General features: G+C 34.5%; 1 protein-coding gene across 1 annotated transcript in view; it reads right to left on the bottom strand.

The window, feature by feature from the left end:
- Nucleotides 1-21,030, bottom strand: part of MIPOL1 (mirror-image polydactyly 1) — a gene marked incomplete at its 3' end in the record, with an annotated part of 242,036 nt that overhangs the window by 44,315 nt on the left and 176,691 nt on the right. The window contains exon 10 of the mRNA XM_080707733.1: nucleotides 18,305-18,535. Coding sequence (XP_080563859.1) covers nucleotides 18,305-18,535 — 231 coding nt within the window. The remainder of the gene's footprint in view (nucleotides 1-18,304; nucleotides 18,536-21,030) is intronic.

The raw sequence follows: 21,030 nt of genomic DNA, 5'->3' as shown, positions 1-21,030 counted from the left end.
ATCTGAAAAACCCTAATATTTATATTTGGCAGAGCTATCATAACTCACCTATTGATTTTCTTAACTAATCATAGGTAATGATTTGTGTTTAGATTTTCACTTCACAATAACTAATTTTTATTTCATAAGTAGTTGTGAAACCTAGATCAATCAATTATAGACAATCACTTTCTAGTAAACAGACAAGAGTATTTCTCATAATAAAATCTACCTGAAAAGTGGCACCATTAAAGAATTCGGCAGCTGTGCATGGTGGCGCCCGCTTGTCATCCCAGGAGGATCGCGGTTCGCGGACAGCCTCAGCTACTTAGTGAGGTCCTTTGCAACTCAGTGAGACCCTGTTTCAAAATGAAGAATAAAAAAAAAAAAAATAGGGCTGGGGTTGGAGCTCTAGCTCTGAGGTAGAATGCCCCTGGGTTCCATCTGCAGTATGGAAAAAATAAAAAATAAAAATAAAAATAAAGAAAGAACCGGGCATCCAGATAGATTAGCTGTTAAAGGTGGTCAGATTCTAATGAGGACTGAACTTGTTCACAGGGCAGAAATTATTTTAAAATAAGGAAACGACAAGACTGCAACAGCAAATATCTGATGCATTTATCTTCTTCCCTTCTTAACACACTTCATCGGTGCAGAGTGTATTGTGTTTTCATTTTTTACTTATAATACTTAAAAATTTTAAGGTTATTTAAGTTATTGTAATATGTTACAGAAAATGTATAAAAAGATATAAAATTAAATTACTGAATATTTTTACTAACAGATCCTGTTTCATTCTCTAAATAAAAAATGTGATTCATATCCACTAATTTACCACTAACATATAACTACTTAAAATACGTGTCTAAGATATAAACATTTTTATTGTTTTACTATTCTGTGAATTCATTATTTGAAAAATTATGAGCAGTATTATAACCAACTTATATTACAGAATAAGCTATGTATTCTATGAAAGTCAAATGTTTTCAGAGTCAATACAATCACAACATGCTTTTTTGGACTCACACGTTCACTTACAGTTTGCTTATGCCTGCTTCCCAGGGATGGAAGTTTGTACACTACACTGAGGTTTTACTGATTTATCAGCCAGTGACTATACTAAGCATACCCAGGAAAGCAGGAGAGCGAGCTCTGCAGCTAGTATCATATAACGGCAAGTGGTAGAACACTGCACAGCAAATCCAGAAACTTGGCATAAGAAAGATAAACGGTGTAAACTGGACTAGCAAAAACTAATATTTAGTAAGTCCAGTAACCGATTATTAGGTTCTAGAATTATACATTTGTCCACGATCAGAAAAATATTTACTGTTATTTGAAGGTATATAGAGAATCCTATAATGAACTAGTAAGTTTTTGAAAAATGTTTTCATATTTGAAGATGTGTAAAAACTTCTTTAACGTTTATTCTTCCCAGCAAACGATTTCTTTCTTTCAGTAACTTATATCCTAACAATAATTTCAGGTAATTTAGTTGACTTCCAGGTATTTCTGCACTTTTGGTTAATATGTAGTAAAAATATTTAAGAACATGTTTTTGAGTATTTTAAAATAAATATTTTAAATATTTTATTTAAATAATTTAAATTTTATTTAATTAAATTTATTTTAATTAAAATTATTAAATTTTATTAAATTTTATTTAAATAATTTATTTAAATAATTATTTAAATATTTAAAATATTTTATTTAAAAATAAATAAAAAAAGAAAAAAGTTTTTCTTTTTGCATGACTTGGGATTGAACCCACAGCCTCACATCACATATGCTCGGGAAACACCCTACCATGGAACTACATCCGCAGCCCTCAAATAGCATGTTTTGAAGAAACGTGTTAAAACTGACAAAAAACGGTAAAACTGCCCCTGCAAAGCACTTAATAAAGTTGTCTAAATTATAATTTTTAGATCATGTAATTAAAAAATCCATAGGAAGGTCATGTAACCAAAGGTGACGATGCCTGTTCTAGTTCTTATTTTTGAAGTGAAAGAATATAATGATCATTAAACCCTTTTTGCTTATAAAATGACCTACTTTGAGGAACCCAGAGTCCATACGAATGAGGGCAGTAGAGTTTAAGCAAAGATCAGAAGTGCTTGTGCCTCAGGCCCACAGCTGGTCAACAAGCACTTTTTGAGCATATTTTTTTCTTTACCAGTTGTAAATTATTTAACTTTAATTCCTAGTGAACCACCGAACACTCAGATGTTGAATACAAATTAATGAGGGGCATTAAACATAAACATGTAAATTCACCTTCAGATTTTCTTTACAAGATCTATAAATTGTGTTCATTTGACCAAACTACTCACATTGCCCATTAAGTAGCTGTTATATGAAAGCAAGGTTAAAGACACAAGATACTAGCCGGACGTGGTGGCGCACACTTGTAATCCCCGTGCTTGGGAGGTGGAGACAGGAGGATCGCGCAGGTTCTAAACCAGCCGCTCTGGTTTAAGAGACCCTGTTTCCAAATAAAAAAAAGAGAGTATAAAATAGGTCTGGGAAGCCGGACGTGGTGGCGCACGCTTGTAATCCCCGCGCTTGGGAGGCTGAGACATGAGGATCGCGCAGGTTCGAAGCCAGTCTCAGCTGGCTTAAGAGACCCTATCACCAAATAAAATATATAAAATAGGTCTGAGAGTGTAGCCCAGAGGTAGAGGGCCCCTGGGTTTCATCCCCAGTACCACCAAAAAAAAAAAAAAAATAGGTCTGGGAGTGTAGCCCGTTGGTAGAGGGCTTCCAGGAACTCCAGTACCACCAAAAAAAAAAAAAAAAAAAAAGACAGAAGATATTAGAATAATAATGTTTAATTTAGTTTTTCATATATTAAAGTAAAACCCCAAACGCCCACAATGTGCTATTTGCTGAAATATTCTGGCAAATGGAGGCTAAAAACCCTCTATTACTTTATTTTAAAAGTAAAATGTTAAGAATTCTAAATATCATCTCATAAGTAGTATTTAATACCATAACATGTTACTAAATTTTAATCTTCTTTCCTTTTTATATTCAGTCTCCAAACCAAACTTAATATACCATTTTAAAATTTAACAAACTATGCCTTTTCTTACATAGCTGAAGACAAACACCATGTGATATTAAATATTATGAATATTAAAGATTGGGTTTAAATAAAATGTATAAGGCAATCAATATAAGTTAACTTCTTTTCTTATTCGAGTGCCAACAGGATGTTTAAAACACTACCTAGAGAATATACATTGCTATTAGAGAGATTCAGGAGTCAAGATAGGCAGAGAAGTGTTGCTGGAAATTGGAAAGATTTTTGATCATTTTAAAACCCAGAAAAGTTTCAATTAATGATGGAGGGAGTGAATCACTGATTTTTATACTGCCAAGTGAAATGCAGCAAGCTAGAATAACTGGTTAGTTTTATTAAGGTATCTTATTAAGATGGCTTATTAAGCTACTCACTATTGTTTTCATAGGGCTTTAGGCTGATACTAAACTTTAAAATGTAGGATTCTTTCCTTCCTAACTTTCATAAAAGTCATATATAATTAGCACTGAATGAAATTTTCTAATGTCAACATTTCAAATTTTGATTAACAGGGAATACAAATCAACCTTATTCGAGTTTAATTCAAAAGACTGGCAACATCCTTTGGGAGACTAGTAGAGATAATACATCGATGCAACTTCAAATTTCAGACTAAGCCATGGGCCTACAAAGTCAAAGTAATATTCAGCTTATTAAGCTGGCATGGCGACAGTCATTTTCTCTACCCGATTTAACGCTGATTCATAAAAACTATATATTACCAAATTAAAATGAACATTTAGGGTCTAGGATGCAATCAGGGCCCTCCTGTTAACATGTAGTGATGTCTGATATACACAGAGTAAAAAAGATGATTGTAATAAGGATAAAGCAATGGTTGACAAAAGTACTAAGCAGAAGGAAAGAAACAGAAATGGAGGCAGTGGTAGGCTGTCTGGACAGCAAATAATTAAAAACCTGACCAAATTCTACAGCATGCAAACAAACATAGCCGTTTATAGTCATACCACAACATCTCTGAACACGAAATATACTATTCAAAAGAAATCATGTATCCTCTGTGTTTCCAGTGGGACTCCAGATAATGGAGGGGAAATATCAGCAAAGTCTGAATGGAAAGATAGGAGAGGAGGAAGGCTGATCTTGATTAATGAGGGTCTCCATCTGAATATGTGTAAAATTATGAATATGACATGGTGAACCTGGACAACCATTGGTGGGAGGGGGGAAGGGAAAACGGGGGCGGGGGGGGAGAGGGCACCAAATATAGTTTAAATGTATACTATTTATGTTCAATAAAAAATTGTTAAAAGAAAAAAAATAAAAAATAAAACATCTTGAACAAGCAGGATTAAACTTAAAAAAAGAAATCATGTAGTTATAATAACTTAGATGTTGTTCATTATAATTATTATTAGTAGTATTCTTAGTGAAGATAAATTAGGAGTATCTTTTTTTCTCCTTTTGGCTTTATCTTTTCTATTTTTTAACACTGTATTTAGAGCTAGAAGTATGAAGAAGTGAATGAGGCACTCATTTCATGTTAAAATTTAAATGAGTACAAGCCGGGTGAAAAGGTGCACATCTGTAATCCCAGTATTTGAGATGCTGAGACATAAAGATGGCAGGTTTGAGGCCAGCCCCAACAAGTTAATAAAGTCCTGTTTCAAAAGAAAAAAGAAAAAGGGCTGGGGGAAGTAGCTTGGAGACAGAAGGTCCCTGGATTTAATCCCCAGTATCAACCAAAAAAAAAAAAAAAAAGTGTGTTTGTGTGTGTGTGTATGTGTGTGTGTGTGTGTGAATATGTGCAAAAAAAGCTCTTAGTAATCAAGATTATTTTAATGAAATATTTTAAAAATGAAAAATCAGGCCGGGCGTGGTGACGCACTTGTAATTCCCAAGCTTGGGAGGCAGAGACAGGAAGATCATGTAGGTTGGAAGCCAGCCGCTCGCGCTGGCTTAGGAGACCCTGTTTCCAAATAAAAATGTAAAAATAGGTCTGGGAGTGTAGCCCGGAGGTAGAAGGGCTTCCAGGTACCCCAGTAACACACACACACACACACACACACACACACACACACACACAAAATAAATAAATAAAAATAAAAAAATAAAAAAATAAAAAACTCCACGGTAAGCATAATATCAAAAATTTAAATAAGGAAAGAATCAGTTACCTAGTCTAATACTGATAAAATCTCTAAGGCAAAACTTCACATTGTAGGGAGTTTCCTCTAAAGATGAAATTTGATAAAATGTTGAGTGATTTAGGTCTCTTTGCTATCATTTACATAAGCATAGAATATCTGAGTCAGAAAAGTTTCCAAAGTAAATTTTAATAAATCTCTAAATATTGTTCAAAGTACTTTACATCCTAAATCTCCATGTCTAAGCCCAGTCTGAATTTTAAGCTCTAACCTCCTTGCAATATGCTGTTTCCCCCAAACTATTTAGACTGATTCTAGTTCCAAAGAGGCTTCTTTTAACTAACTATACTGGTGACTGCCAGTCTTGCTTGAATTAACTACACTGGGAGTTTCAAGTGGCAAGTCTCTTCAATCATTCTATCTATATTTAATAACTGATATTCTTTTGTATGAGAAAGTTTTCCCTCTCTACCACCCATCTCTCTTCTTTAAAAGTATCTTGGTGCCGGGCGTGGTGGCGCACGCTTGTAATCCCCGCGCTTGGGAGGCGGAGACAGGAGGATCGTGCAGGTTCCAAGCCAGCCGCGCTGGCTTAGGAGACCCTGTTTCCAAATATAAAAAAGTATAAAATAGGTCTGGGAGTGTAGCCCAGAGGTAGAAGGGCTTCCAGGAACCCCAGTCCCATAAAAAAAAAGTATCTTTGTAGATTTTAAGATGTAAGTGCTCAATATTCTATAATCATGCGAAGTTCTTTTTTGGAGGCACAAATTGTCCCAAATTTGGTCAGTGGACTTTCAAGCTGGCTCCGGAGTCCTTTTCAATATACCCCATATTTCAGTATTACTACCCTAAGCACTTTCTTGATTTCTGACACAAAATGATATCCCGAATTAACTTTTTACTTTCACTGACACAGACCTAGGGAAGTCACATTTGGAAAGTAAAATCTGGATGTTATGTGTGGCCATTCCTGTGAGGCCTTTTCAGTAGACAAAGCTAAGAAGAAAAATTAAATCATAAGTAGTCTCCTATGTGATGCATCATGGTTTATTTAGCTACTATTTGAGTTGTTTTTATTTGCTATTAAAATAATATAATTCTTATCTTATTTCATATACATGGAGGTATATTCAGGATAGATTCCTATAAGTAATTTTCCTCAAAGGGAATTCATATATAATTTTGTTAGATATTGTCAAATTCTCCTCTTTCAGTGTTTTACCATTTTGCATTGCCATCAGTACTGAGAATGTATGAAATTTTCTTTAATTTCATTTTCTAAGATCTTTGGCCAAAAACAAAGACACAAACAGAAATAACTCTTTTCAAAAGTTACATGGCATTTACATTATCTCTGAAGCAAAAAATTATTTTTCTCTTACTATTTCTTGTTCCAAAGAGGTAATCATAATTTTTAAAGTTAAAATCTAAGTAGAAGAATTCAGTTGTTTACACCCATAGAGCACATTATATTTTCCAAAGCCCTTAAGTACATATATTGTATTTGATCCTTACAGCCCTGGTTTGAAGTAGAAATAGCTAGTGTATCAGCTCCATTATCCTGATGAGGACATTGAGGGGAAACACAATTTGATGATTTGTATGTATCTAATTATGACCAAGGGTCCTACTATTTCTACTAAATACTAACTGGCTCCCCTTTAACTTGCAATTCTACAGTTTTAACTTATTGTATGCTAGTGTAACTTACTACATAAAAGCACTAGGAATATAGACTTAGTCATTATATTTACTTCACAAATAGTAGAAATAAGAACGGTATTATTAAGTTCATATTTTTAGTTTATTTTGGCTAAAGCTTCATTTGTTTGGGTTTAGCTTAAGAATTTTACAAACTATCTAGCTAAGTCTAATAATACAGTTTATTCTGGAAAAATATGCCATACTTTGATTTAAATTAAGACTCAAGTTATGTAAATAGAAGCAACAAGTTGAATATAGTAAATTATTTTTTAATATATAAAACAGTCATTATGAATATCTACAATCTTTGCAACATATATTTATCATCAAGTGAGCTGCAAGAAAGTATAAAGGAATGACATTAACTTGAGAGTCCTCAAACATAAGCAATGAAATCAATGAGCATAAACATAAACCCCAATTGTGGTGTCTTATTCATACTGTAAACCGACTGCCATGAAGCACAATCTGTATGTTAAAGATGTCCTTTATTTTTGAAGTTGAAAAATAACAAAAAAGACTTTAGACCCATATAGAAGAGGTACTCCTTTTACCCTTTTCTGAGACACTGACCTGTATACTCATTTAAAAATGAACACCACATCTTTACGTTATTAAATCTTTGTTTTGATCTATTAGTATTCACCAAAGTGCCATTTTATAAAACCCTGTGCTGAATAGACAAGGCTGGAGGTGACCATCTGCAGCTTTAGAGTCCGCATTTGAATTGATGAAAAGAGCTTTGTGTTTTCATTGCCAAGTTTGATTCTTCCAGTCATTAGGCATTCCCCTCAGATCGCATCAATGAAGCCGGACTCTCTTACACCCATGTGTTAAATTCTCCTCTCCTCATGGTTTCCTTTGCCAGCTCTACTCAAGAATGACGACTGGGTCTTAGCCACATTCTTCTCACAGCTGTGTTAAAAAAGAGCATCAGAAAGTCTTCCTAAAACCCATATGTGTATCTGGTCAGTTCTCTGTCTTAGGGTCACCTCACATTGTGGTGTGATTATACAGAGATTCATTCTCGTTCTTGAACTGTGCTACTACCATCCTTCTGGGAAAGATTAGGCCCTCCCAGAGTCAGCTGGAGAGGACTTGGAAGACCAAAGTGAAACTCACAGAACTCAGCTCAGAGGGCAGATTAGTTTAAAGAAAATGTTCCAAGATATTAAATGGGTTTTTTTTTTGTTATTTTACCACTACATAGCATATTATGTGGCACATAGTAACATAAATGACAAATAACATATGCTTACACATGCTTTTAGGATACTGTTGTTTGTGGCAAAGGAAAAATAAAATAATGATATTTTATGAACTATTAGTTTGTATAGTCTAAATGTCAAAACAAATAGAAAATTAAAATTAGTAAGTTCTAAAATATCATTTACTACATAAGTTTTAGAATCTGATGTTTTTCTTCTAATCAGTCTATCTATGGAAACACTTGGAAAATCAATCTGTATTTTTTCATTATATTGTAATTAGGTTAAGAACAGAAGCAGAAAACTGCCTCTATTGAGTTAGTTGTTCAAGAATGTACAGCAATTAAGGAAGAAGAGAGGTTCACTTCAACTGCTACTATACACAGTATTATTAGAGAAGTTTTTCTCTTTAAGTGTAAATGATCAAGAATAAAGTTTATGTATGAACAATGCTTATAATTCTGCACCAAAGTAGCAGTGACACAAGTAAAAGGTTTTCTTTTTTCATTCTGTAAATTTGCTGAGGGACAAATACACAGGCGGGCAAATTCCTGACTTAGTAGAAAGAAACAATTAGTCATAGAATCTTAGAATCCAAGTGAAATTTGTATTTCTATTTCCTCTTGGGTTCAAATGAGTTTTTTTTTTTTGCAATTATAATTTGGAAATACAATGCATTCCTCCTAAGGAAGTTAAAAACGACTGCTTAGGTAAGTTGTGTAACTGTGTACATCAGATTTTAGGTGAGTATATGAAGAATTTATTATAAGCAACCTAGATTCTCATTTGTAAAAAAATACACATTTTCTATATTAACAAGTGGATATATTATATTCAATCTACATATTTAAGAATAAGATAACCTTCAACTTCACTAGGGCATTACAATTTCTTGAACAAATTCTTTTTCAGAAAAAATAATAGAGAAAACAAAGAGTACCAAATACAAAGTATAATGACGCATTATAACAAGTGTATATGAGTATAATGAGGCTGAGCAATAGTTAAGTAGGAATAATGAAAATCTAAAAAAATCTAATTTCTAGAATAGCTTCGTTTCCTCCTTTACTACTACAAAATATTTTTAAAGTATTGAGGTCATTAATTAATCTTTTCTTAGGGAGTTCAAATCGCTTTATACATCTTAATTATATGAATTATTCAGTTACTCCCAAGTAAGATGGATGAGTTCTAGCTTTGTAGAAGTGCCCAGGAGCTATATGATCTGTTAAGAGTTAAAGGGCAAGAAGGAGTTTGACCACAGCTAAGAACAGAATCAAGGAAAAAGATACTTGTTAGACTGTATATGAATTCTAAGGAACTCACATTCACAGATAAACACACATGTGAAAAACCACATTTAAGTTTCTCTGAGGTATGAAACTCCTGTTGTATTGTTTTTGAGCCTACCAAGTGCTAATAAAATGTGTATAATTATTTTAAGTGGATTCTATAATTTCTCCAAAATGACAGGAACTCCGCCTGACTTTAATCACCATAGCACTGGGATTAATGACAACTATAAAAACTTCTATGTTCTATAAAGTTGTAAACTGGAAGTATATGAATCACTCACTTTTTGTCTTTTGTTCTTTTTCTTTCATTCCACTCTATTGTGTTTGCCTGAAACATATTTATCTATCTTAGTGTGCAGACATGTTTGCAAGAGCCACTCTAGTGCCTCTGTTGGAAGACAGCTTCTGACATGCAGTAGATCCCGTGCGAGAAGTCCTGTTGTATTTCAACTTTTCAGTTCTTACTTTCATTCTGGTTTTAATTCTTTCAGTACAGTTAACTATAAAAGGGATCTATCTCATCAGGGAAAGCACAGAATCTTAGATTCAGAGAGGTCCTTTGCTTCTTTAGCCTGGTTCCCTTCACTTTCCACTCCACTGGAATCTCTCAAATTCTGAGTTAGGTTCCAATCCTAAAAATCCTAAATTAATCCTTGTCTGGTATAAAGGAGTAAACCAGAGAGTTGAAACTATGTTTCCTTCTGGTAAAGTGACTTACTTCCTAAAGGTTAATGTATAAGGCCCAATTCTTCAGCTTCAATAAATAACTGAATAGTTATATTTATTAAATATGGTAGGTATCTCTGTATACAATAAAACAAGTTCTAAAAACCTACTTGAGCTGCTCCATGATAAAAAGATGATCTACTCTATACATATACATTGTTATTAAGAATTTGAATAAAATACATACTTAACAGAGTACAAGATTTATATATCATAAGTTAAATATATAATCAGATAATTTAAAAACATGTCCATAATTCACAAATTCAAAATATTTCTTTAAAAGCCTATCATGTTTCCAAGAATAGAAATTAAGTATGTTTAAATACTGCACATTTTATGATGATTGCTTATTAGTCATATCAGTCCATCTTCCACATATAAATGACAATAAAACTATATATAATTAGATCTAGATTAAGAAGGGTCTCTCTAAAGCTGATTGGGGATAGCACCTGTAGATAAACTACAACAAATAAGTCAACTATTTGAACTTTAAGTTTTCTGAGATGTGTATTTGACAGAGCTCTTAAGTCTCAAATACACACACACACACACACACACACACACACACACACACACACACACATTGTGAAGAGCAATTTTCAGAAAAAATAAATCCCCCACTTATTAAAATACTAATGAGTCAAAGCCAACTTCAAACATTATATTAAGTATTGATTTATACATTATGCTGAGTTGAGAATTTCTAAAATGTAGTCTTTGATTCAATTCACAAGAATTTACAATATTGTCTTGGAACTAACTTATAGTCCAAACAAGATTTTACAGAAAAAAATATCACAGGTAAAGTTGACAGAAAGCATTATAACTATTGAAAGGACCATGTGATTCTAGAGAAAAAATTCACAGGGGCTTTTCACATTAAGCTACTTAGGAATATTTTAGCATTATTGTTTTTCTTTATGGTTAAAACTGGAATCTGGAGCAATCAACAAAACTAAAAAGTCAAGTGAAGTCTTTTGATAAAAATAGTAGTTTTTTTTTTTTCTTAAATCAAAAACTGTGGAAGTGCTCTGTTCCCCTTCCCAGCACCCAGAGTCATCTATCCTGTTTTATAATTCAACCTGCAAACAGATTAAGCAGCTGAGTTTGTGGAAAGTATGTTTGCTCTACACTAAGAACCCTTATGTGGCACTATGGAGACTCCCCTGACACGTTGAGGGAACCACATTCAGCTCTTACTCATCAGCAGGGAAACTCGGCTGAGAATTCGCAATTTCTTTGTAACATCAACTTCTTTATAGAAATCAGCATTTGGCCAACAGGCAGGAAAAATTGTTAGCTTTAAGTGGTCCTCCCCTCCTTGCTCAGAAGATACAGAATGCTCTGTGTTTCAAAAGGATAATTACTATTGTAAAAATCTATCTATTAGAATGTTTTATTTTGGCCTTCAACACTTTACCCTACTAAAATTTAAAGTGAGTAGGACTAATGCAAATTTTAAGTAACTGATTTTCGTTATATTTTTATTGGTATGTGTAATCAGACCTCACAGTCAAAGTCACACAAACACACACACACACTCAGAGGTCTTGGTGTGCTGCCTTTCAGGCTCCACCCACTCTCAGTACACAACAGCAATGTTGGTAGTGATACCAACATACAGGGGAACAGCACAAGGTGAATTGTTGCTTTCATCAGTTCAGTTTTAAACAGGTGATACATCTTTACATAAAAATGAGTTTAAAAGCTAAATTTTCTACCTATTCTGAATGACTTATTAATGAGGGATTTTGCATCATATTATAACTGTGGCCTCCAGTACAGATGATAGGTAACAAAAATTATTTTGGTATAAAAAATTTCTGAGAGCTCTTTTAACCTTATAATAATGGTTATAATTTCACTTTAAGTAACTATGTGCAGATTTGGGATGCTACCCATAGCAAAAATATATTTTTAAAAATCTTTTAGAATTTTTGTTTCAGGCCGCAAGAAGCACAACTATAGGTGGAAAATAAAATGTAACATAAAGCAACACTGAGTTTTAAATCTCTCACTGAAAAAAACATCCATTTAATTGACTAGTATGTCAGTTTTCTCTTTATTAAGTGGGGATTAGAGATGGTCCTTTGTAGAACTATTAAGAGAAGCTTCTCCTGTAAGGTTTCTATGCTCTTAATCTACTCTTTAGTTCCCTGTATTTCTACATAACTCCTCTCTCCAAAACCAAGCATTAGGAAAAGAACTAGAAGCTAAATCACAACGTTCTTTGCTTTCAACACACAAACTTTTTTTTTTTTTTTTTTTTTTTTTTTTTTGGTGGTACTTGGGTTCCTGGAAGCCCTTCTACCTCCGGGCTACACTCCCAGACCTATCTTATATTTTTATTTATTTATTTGGAAACAGGGTCTCTTAAGCCAGCGAAGCTGACTATGAATCTGCGTGATCCTCCTGTCTCTGCCTCCCAAGTGCAGGGATTACAAGCGTGCACCACCACGCCCGGCTCAACACACAAACATTTTAAACAGAAGTACCTAAAGTTAACAGAAGTTCATAGTACTCAACCCAAAGGAATGGATTTCCACTGGTGAAATTGTGGGTTTTATGATAGCTGGGCCAAGAATTATTTGTGGGTCTGGCATTCAATGAATTTCACCCTGTATGGACTTACAGCCCAGTTTATGGATGCTAGTTCTGTACCAATTTTCTTTCCAGAAATATTCTTATGCTTCATAATATTTCAGAGTGTATTAACATTCTTATGACTGAAAGAAAATAAAATACAGATTTAAAATTCTACAATTAGCAATAGCATATGGTCTCTTCCCACTAAAACTAAAGATTTCAAGTCTTAGATGTAATTGAACCTGTTGAAAGTGTGTGGTTGGAAGCATCTGATCAAGAGGCCATAAGCGATCCCTGTTCCTAGGAAAGGAGAAGGCCTAGTGGTGCCAGTGAGGCGAGGTGGGTGGGATCAACCACAACAGTCATGCTTTCCTACAAAACTGGCACAATCTGGGCACTGGGCTGGGAGAAAAAGTTTCTATCCAGGGTCTAAAGTAGATCAGAGCGCATCTGAAACTTTCATGTCTATCCCTGTCCTGATCATTTTTTATGTTATTTCATTATTCTATCACATTATCAAATTGTTTTAGTTCATTTGTTCATAAGTATTTATGGAGTACCAAACTTTTTTTTGTGTGTGGTACTAGGGATTGAACTCAGAGACATTCTACCTCTGAGCTACACTTCCAACTTTATTTTATTTTTTTATTTGAAAACAGCGATAGGCCTCATATGTTGGAAATAGGGTCTCACTAAGTTGTGGAGGGCCTCATGAAGTTGCTGAGGTTGGCCATGAACCTATGATCCTCCTGCCTCAGTGCCCCCCAAGTTCTGGGATTGCAGGCACATGCCGCGATGCCCACCTATGGAGTACCTACTTTACATAGGCATCTGTGTGTTCATAAAGGAGATGGGGGATACAAAGAAGATTAAGACACTGTTTTGGGAAATTTGAGAGAGGATAGAGTAGATATAAAATAATCATACAAAAGAATTATAATACCTAGATGATTAGGATATCTAATAAACATATGAATTAAGTAGTATGGAATCAAAAAGGAAAAGATACACAATGAACTGGGAGAATGAAGCCAGTTAAATCATCATAGGGACACTGATTGGGCTGGACTTTTGGGAATAACAACAGTTTGGCCATGCACTAAAAGGCAGGAATATATTCTAAAAAACAAAAAAAGAAGGAAAGAAGGAAAGAAGGAAAGAAAGAAAGAAAGAAAGAAAGAAAGGAAGAAAGAAAGAAGAAAGAAAGGAAGGAAGGAAGATCATATGCTAAGATGTGTGGTAAGGGACCTGGGAGGAAAGGAAGCTTGAAAACAGGGGGAGAAGGCCAGGGACAGGCCTCAAGTGTCATGCTAAAGTTGGGAGGCTGAGACAGAAGAAACATGAACAGCCTCAGCTACTTAGTGAGGCCGTTTGCAACTTAGTGAGACCTTATTTCAAAACAGGAATAATAAAAAAATAAGGCTAGGAGTGTAGCTCAGAGATAGAATGCCCCTGGGTTCCATCCCTAGTCTGTCTGTCTGTCTGTCTGTCTGTCTGTCTCTCTCTCTCTCTCTCTCTCTCTCTCTCTCACACACACACACACACACACACACACACACACACACACACACATTTCCTGGGAATTATGTAAATAGAGGCAGTCTTTAGAGAAATCATTATTTTGGGATAGGTGGCAGACATATTACCTGAAAGTAATGTAGTCAAAACAGAGAAGCAGTAGAAAGAAAAGAAAATGGTGCCCTAGGATCCAAGGGGGGGGGGGGCTTCAAGGAATGGTGAAGAGTATTAATGATAAGGAGAGTTCAAATAGGATAAATATTTTAAAATTTGGCTGCATTTGTCATTGGGGTGCTTACCAACCTTAATAAGTCCTAAAGTAATATTATAGAACACATGGTTATATCTTAACATCTTTGTAATTCCCAGACTTTAGAACCTAAGCTTTTTTGTTCTTCTCCTATTTTCAAGACATCCTTTAAACACTCTAAACACTCCACAGGTGAACTGCATAATGCACACTTTTAGGACACGTTTTTTACTCTCATGGGGCTCAGTCTAGCAGGAAGATGCATGGACATAAATAATGTAGCACAGTAACTATCTTTGAGCTTGGCAACAGGCTGCAAAGTCCAATTTAATGTGCATACTGTTGATTGGAATAGCTTCTTTTTTAAATGTTCTTATCAGTACAATGTAATTATACATCATAATGAGATTCAAAGTGATTACAAACATACAAGTACACATCATGCGATGTATTTCTGTATACCGCCCCACTGTTTCTTCCTCCTTCCCATATGTGTTAGTAAGATTGGTAGTTAAACCTTATATGGATGTAACCTTGTTTGAACTATGGAAAAGCTTGTTCTAATAAAATATTTTTAAATAAATAAAATGTTCTGGCTTAATGTGCACTAAGAGAACATTTTTTTAATGTGAGAAGTATCTGGTGTGATTTTTTTTAAATGTGAGAAGTATCTGGTGTGATTTTAGTCTTAGGCGGGATACTTGAGTGCCTCTGTACATCTTTCTTGGCTTTACTTTCAACTAATTAAGAAACAGTCACTAATACATGTTTACTGACCTTTACTTGGTTGTCACTAATATCTCATGTTTCTTGAGAGCAAAAAGAAGAGTAAAATGTCAGCCAATTTTGCTGCTTAACAGTCTTACTAAATATTAAATTCTCCCTTAATTCTAAAAAAAATTAAAAATGCCAAACATTATGACAACAGACAGAAGAGAGTTCTTAAGTTGGAGAAGCATTGTAGAGAAGATGTAATTGAACTGGTCTTGCTATACTGACGGAAATGACGATGCTAATCGCTTACAGAATGCTTACCACAGTAACTGGCGCCATGTCAGGCATTTTTCATGATCTCCAGCTGCTTCCTTTGCCTGTGAAGCCAGTACTACTGAGTGTATCTGAGAAACTTTTCCTTACAAGGGTAAGTAACTTATCTAAAAATTCACAAGTAGTAAGTAGAAAAGCAGGAAGTCAAATCCAGGACTGTCTGACTGCAGAGCCCAGTCTCCGTTCTCTGTGTTGCACTGAGTCTCACAGCAAAGGCGAAAGCCCCCAGGCAAGGGGTTCGCATCAGCAGAGGCATCTAGTCTTGAGAAGGCAGAGCCCTCCTGAGAAATGACACGGTGCAGTGTGTAACGAGATGACAAGACAAGGAGGAAATATGTAACACCATTGTTCTAAAAGCATTGCTTGGCATTATTTCATCAAATTCTCACAAAAACAAGAAGAGGCAGGAGTATTATTGTCCATTGTGTTTCAAAATAAAATGTCTAAATTCACACATAGATATTTTGAATCCACAGCCTGGGCTTTTAGATCACCGTGTTATATTGCTGAAGATATGTGAACTTTAGTTTTTTTTTTTTTTACCATGATTATTATGAATTTTCTCATAAAAATATGGGTTAAAATAGGTCATTGATTTAGGAGTTAGGAAATTACTTGTGATCTTAGAAAATTCAGCCCAAGAGTCAGCTTTAATGTAATAAATAGCAGAGAAATAAATGGGAGTTGAAAAATTAGAGATAGATGACTACAGAAATTTTAAATCGCCTGGAATACTAACATATTTTCAAGAGACTTTCCAACATGTTTGGTAATAGTAGCAATTTCAATTTGTATGGAGAAAGCTAATATAATTTTACAAAGTTTTTTTAGATTTCTTTTTTCCTGTACTGGTAATTGAAGCTAGGGCCTCACACAGTTGTAGGGAAACGTCCTACCCCTGAGCCCACATACCCAACCCATACTCTTATTAGATGGTTTCTTTTCAGAGGATAACCTTCCTCTAAAACCCAGTAAAAAAGACTAATGTCCACATTAATGCAATGAATATATATTTGCATAATTGATGGCAACTAAAAAGAAAATATAGTGAATTATTAAAAGAAAAGCTTGATAATATTACATCTAGATCTTGTTGAAAATCAGAAAAAAATAACATTTAAAATTAACATCTGGCTTTTGTGAATGACAGAGCTATTATGCTTAAACTCTGATTGATGGATTGATGCCATCCCAATATAAGTTTTCCTGTCTGTGGTTAAATGTGCAAGATGAGGATGATATAATAATTTTCATCTAATAGTTAAATTTATTCTACTTAAATTAACTATCTGAGATAATGTTTTCTATAATAGTTGATGAAATCTAAAAAATAAAAAATAAAAAGTTGACATTTCCAAAACCTTTCTGAAAATCCAATTGGTCTCTGGGAACCACTGTTTTAGGGAATTTTAGTTTTGTATAGAAACTAAAGGATTACATGCATAGCCAACTTTGAAATTTGTAATTATTTGTAGACTTCAAGCAAACAGAGCTAAATCAGATCTTGCTGGCCAAAAGTTACTGATTGTGATTTATAACAAAATAATATTCACCTTTATAATACAATATTTTTAGACTGTTCATTGTGAATAACAAGAGATAGCTTCTGATTGAATATAATCCTAATTTTTAAACCTACAAAATATATGCTACTTACATAAATCAAGTTTCAAGGTACATTGGTAATAAATATTAATATGCACAGTCCCTAAACTGTGTTAAAATCATCTTGACTACAGGTTCATTTGATTTGGGGCTATTAATTAAAATACAATTTTAGAGATGTTAAAGAAGTGGTTGACATGACTTGTTCTCAAATAAGTAGTAGGAAGTATGAAACCTTGAAGGAAGCACTCTTTTGTACTGTAAAACCAGGACAAAAAAATAAGAAAAAAAAGGCGTGTGCCAGAAATGGAAGGTGATTAGGTGTGTGAACGATGTCATGCTGTTCACAATATACAAAGAAGGTTAAAACGACAAGTTTTATTATGTTAAACCTTCCTCAAGTCCCATAAATTAACAAGTGACTTCTTTGCCTGGTAAGTTGTTAACATTCTGCGACTGTCATCAGGACTGACTGATTATGCAGCTTTATTTAAATTTTAATAAAAATGGAAAGATCATTCAAAATAAACAAATATAATTATGCACTGTGAAAAGCTGTATTGAATTCTTCAGAAGAACAACACAAGGAAATTAATTTCCCTGTATTGGGTTCCGTGCATCTCGCGGCCTCAGACTGCAAGGGCACCGAGGATCTCAACCCCAGCAGGATTACTGTGGCACTCAAGGAGGACAGGTGCTAACTTGACTGCCTCTTCCTCTTGCAAATAACTCTGCTTATAAACTAGGGAGTATGGCATAATTTAAACAGTATGCCCTCCCTGGACTGATGAAGATCACTTATTAATAAAAATAGTTTGTCCTAACTAGTAACAACTACTCCCAGGAGAATGGCTTTGTGACCTCAGACACAGATATGATATGCAATGTAAAAAGTTCCATCGGTTCCATTTGCTTTTTTTGGGGGGGGGGAGTAAAAGGTTTATTGGAAGCAGTAGGGAATGGGGCAAGGGTGGCTGAACACCCCCAAAGGGGCTGGAACTCTGGGTCCAGCAGCTTCCTTCAGGACAATACTTGAGAGTAGCCCAAGCCGAATTGCCTTCAGGTGCCATTTGCTTTTGTCTTTACTCTTCATAGCATGAACAATAAATATAAATTGTGTGGTTCCCAGAATAAAGTGTGTTTTGTTTCATGTTTTTAAATCAATGTGAGATCACTTTACTTACTTCTGGACTTTCTCATTGGCCACTTGGGAGGCCTCCACGGCTTGCTGAAGTTTTAATTCCATATTTGCTCTCTCTGTCAGAGCTTGCTGCAGTTGGGCAGCGAGTTCTTCATTCTGCTGTTGAGTGATGAAAACAATGTTCTCTCTGTTTTTTAAAGCTTCTTCATAGGTACTAAGGGTATGATTAAACTGATCCTTCAGGTTTTCTTCTTGAGATAAAGATTTGTGTAGGCTGAGAAAATACAAAAATAATTTAAATATAAACAATGTGGCTGACTGATCAATGAGCCATACAATAAAAATCCCTGCTTAGAATCTCCACTTCTAAAAAGCAATACTAAAATGCTTAAGCGGGTAAATGAAAAAAACTTTATATCACAATATTATGATCGATATTTATTCCATAACTCGGCTTCTAGGCTGAAAGCTATTCAGACAAGTGATTATCTATGCTACCGAGACACACAGAAAAAGATGCTGCAAGATGTTAATTTAATTATATCAGTGTAAATATTACATTCAATTTTATTTAAAAGGAATAGCAGAGAATGGGAAAATAAAGTATCTCTAGGTAAATAAAAGAATATAATAAGCTGACTGCAAAGAAATGAGAAGTCAGAGAACAGGCATCAGTTTAGGAGATTCAGGGTCTATTCTGCTAAGCCTTAATGAGAATGGATGAGGTTTGTGCAAATTCTGATGAGCCTTATACCCAGAATTTCTACTTGCCACAGTTGAGATAGAAATGAAGTTGAAATCACTAGTTGGGTGGTACAGAAATAATATTTTTCTTTCTTCCTATACATATTTTTATGGTTAATGAATCTTATGCCAAATACATCCACCCATTAAGTTATACAGAAAAATAGCATATAAATTAAGACTAAATGAATGCAGAAGAAAATGCAGATAAATAGAATCCTAAAATGCTAAAGGTCAAATCTTTGATATGTCATTACACCTACCACCTGAGGTTATTTTGAAATGGCACCAAGCACCTCACTCAATTAAATAAAGACATTTTGAAAATATAAATATTTAATAAGGGAAATTTAAAATCCACATAGGAGATGTTCTTTTTTATTAAATAAAATCATTTCAGTATATGCATACAAAGGAACTGTCAATTGGAGACTTGAAGTACAGCAGCCTAACTATATAACACCGGTTTATAATGTGAAAAAGAAATATAATTCTGAAAAGCTGAAAAAAGGCTAGTCGGCAAACCAGCACTGACCTAACACCTAGTCTGCTATTTAAAACTCTTCAAACTAAAGCAATTTAAAATGTCCTCTCTTTAGGTTACCTCTATGAGCTCTCAGTATTGTTACTTTGGAGTAGGCGTCACATGGAAATAAGATGGACATGAAGCAGGACAGCATATCCAAAGAAATCACTTCTGGATTCATACGAGTCCTTAGGAAGAGAGACTATCACTGAACTCTGGCCAATTGGTTATAACATATAAAATTAGAATGATGTGCAGAGGGACATGGCTGGATCATTTACGCTCAAGCTCTTAAAAAGCTGCTCATCATTTGGAATGCCTTAGAAACCTTTTAATTTCCACTGAGATTGTCTCAGACAGAAGCAGTGTCTGACTTGATCTTTTCAAAAGGATAAAGAAGAGAACATCATTTAAGATTCTGCAATAGCCTCTCATTGCACTCAGAAAATAATTTCTGAAAATAAAAAATTACATACATTAACTCACTAAATCTGCCAACCTGTGTGAGAAATCTTATTCAAATTTCTGTTTTATTGATTAAAAAAGAGGGGAGGGACAAAGAGAGTCAAGTAATAATCCAATCAACCCCCATCCCTGTGGGAGAGCTAGAGTTTGAACTTGCAGTCTTCCTCCCAGTGCGTGAGCCTGCTCTGCACGTGCTGTGGGCCACAGAGCTTCACTACTCAGGCGCTGGGTTTTTCAAGCACAGCAGGCTCTTTCCTGCTTCATTAGTTTGCTCTGCCTTCCCTCCAGGACTGACCTGACAAACTCCTACTCAGCCATAAAGTTGCAGCATAACTACCAATTTCCCAGAAACCTCTGCGACTCCTCAAATCTAAATTTAATGTTTCTTCTCAGACCCTACTCTTTTCCTCCTTAGAACGTATAATAATTGGCATTTTTACTGGTGCATTGTAATTACACATTATAATGAGGTTTAGCACAAAAGAAACATACTCGCACACGGCACTTGGTGTATAACCCTCTGGATCCAACCCTGCTTCCTCCCCATACACAATATTGAAATTGGTATTGATTACTTCACATATAGACATAGCATTACTTGAGCACATTTCATTATTTGAAATTTTTCAATTTCACTTTTTGATTTACTTCCCACTGTCAACACAATAATATTTCATTTATACAGGTCAATTTTACTTTATGAGAAGAACACAATCTTTATGAACTTGAATAAATCAAAATGTTTATAACTCTTTGCCTATAGAAATAAGAATAAGCAGGGATGATATGTTCTCAGCATATATAAATCTATAAAAAACTGAGAAACATTTCCTGCTTTAGTAACATTTTTCCCTCAGAATGCCCTTCCTAAACAGAATGGAATTGTTTATCTTTCTTCATGGAGTCCCATAACATTTTACTCTTTCCAAAGGTTCTTATTTTCAGATTCATTATTCAGGATATCAGCATTATAACTTCATGTCACTTAAGTAACATGGGAACATACTTTCAGTTACAGTAAGAATAAAAGATGA

This window comes from Muscardinus avellanarius (genome assembly GCF_963383645.1).
Source record: "Muscardinus avellanarius genome assembly, chromosome: 12".
Classification (NCBI taxonomy): domain Eukaryota; kingdom Metazoa; phylum Chordata; class Mammalia; order Rodentia; family Gliridae; genus Muscardinus; species Muscardinus avellanarius.
This window is presented reverse-complemented; position numbering and strand designations above follow the sequence as displayed.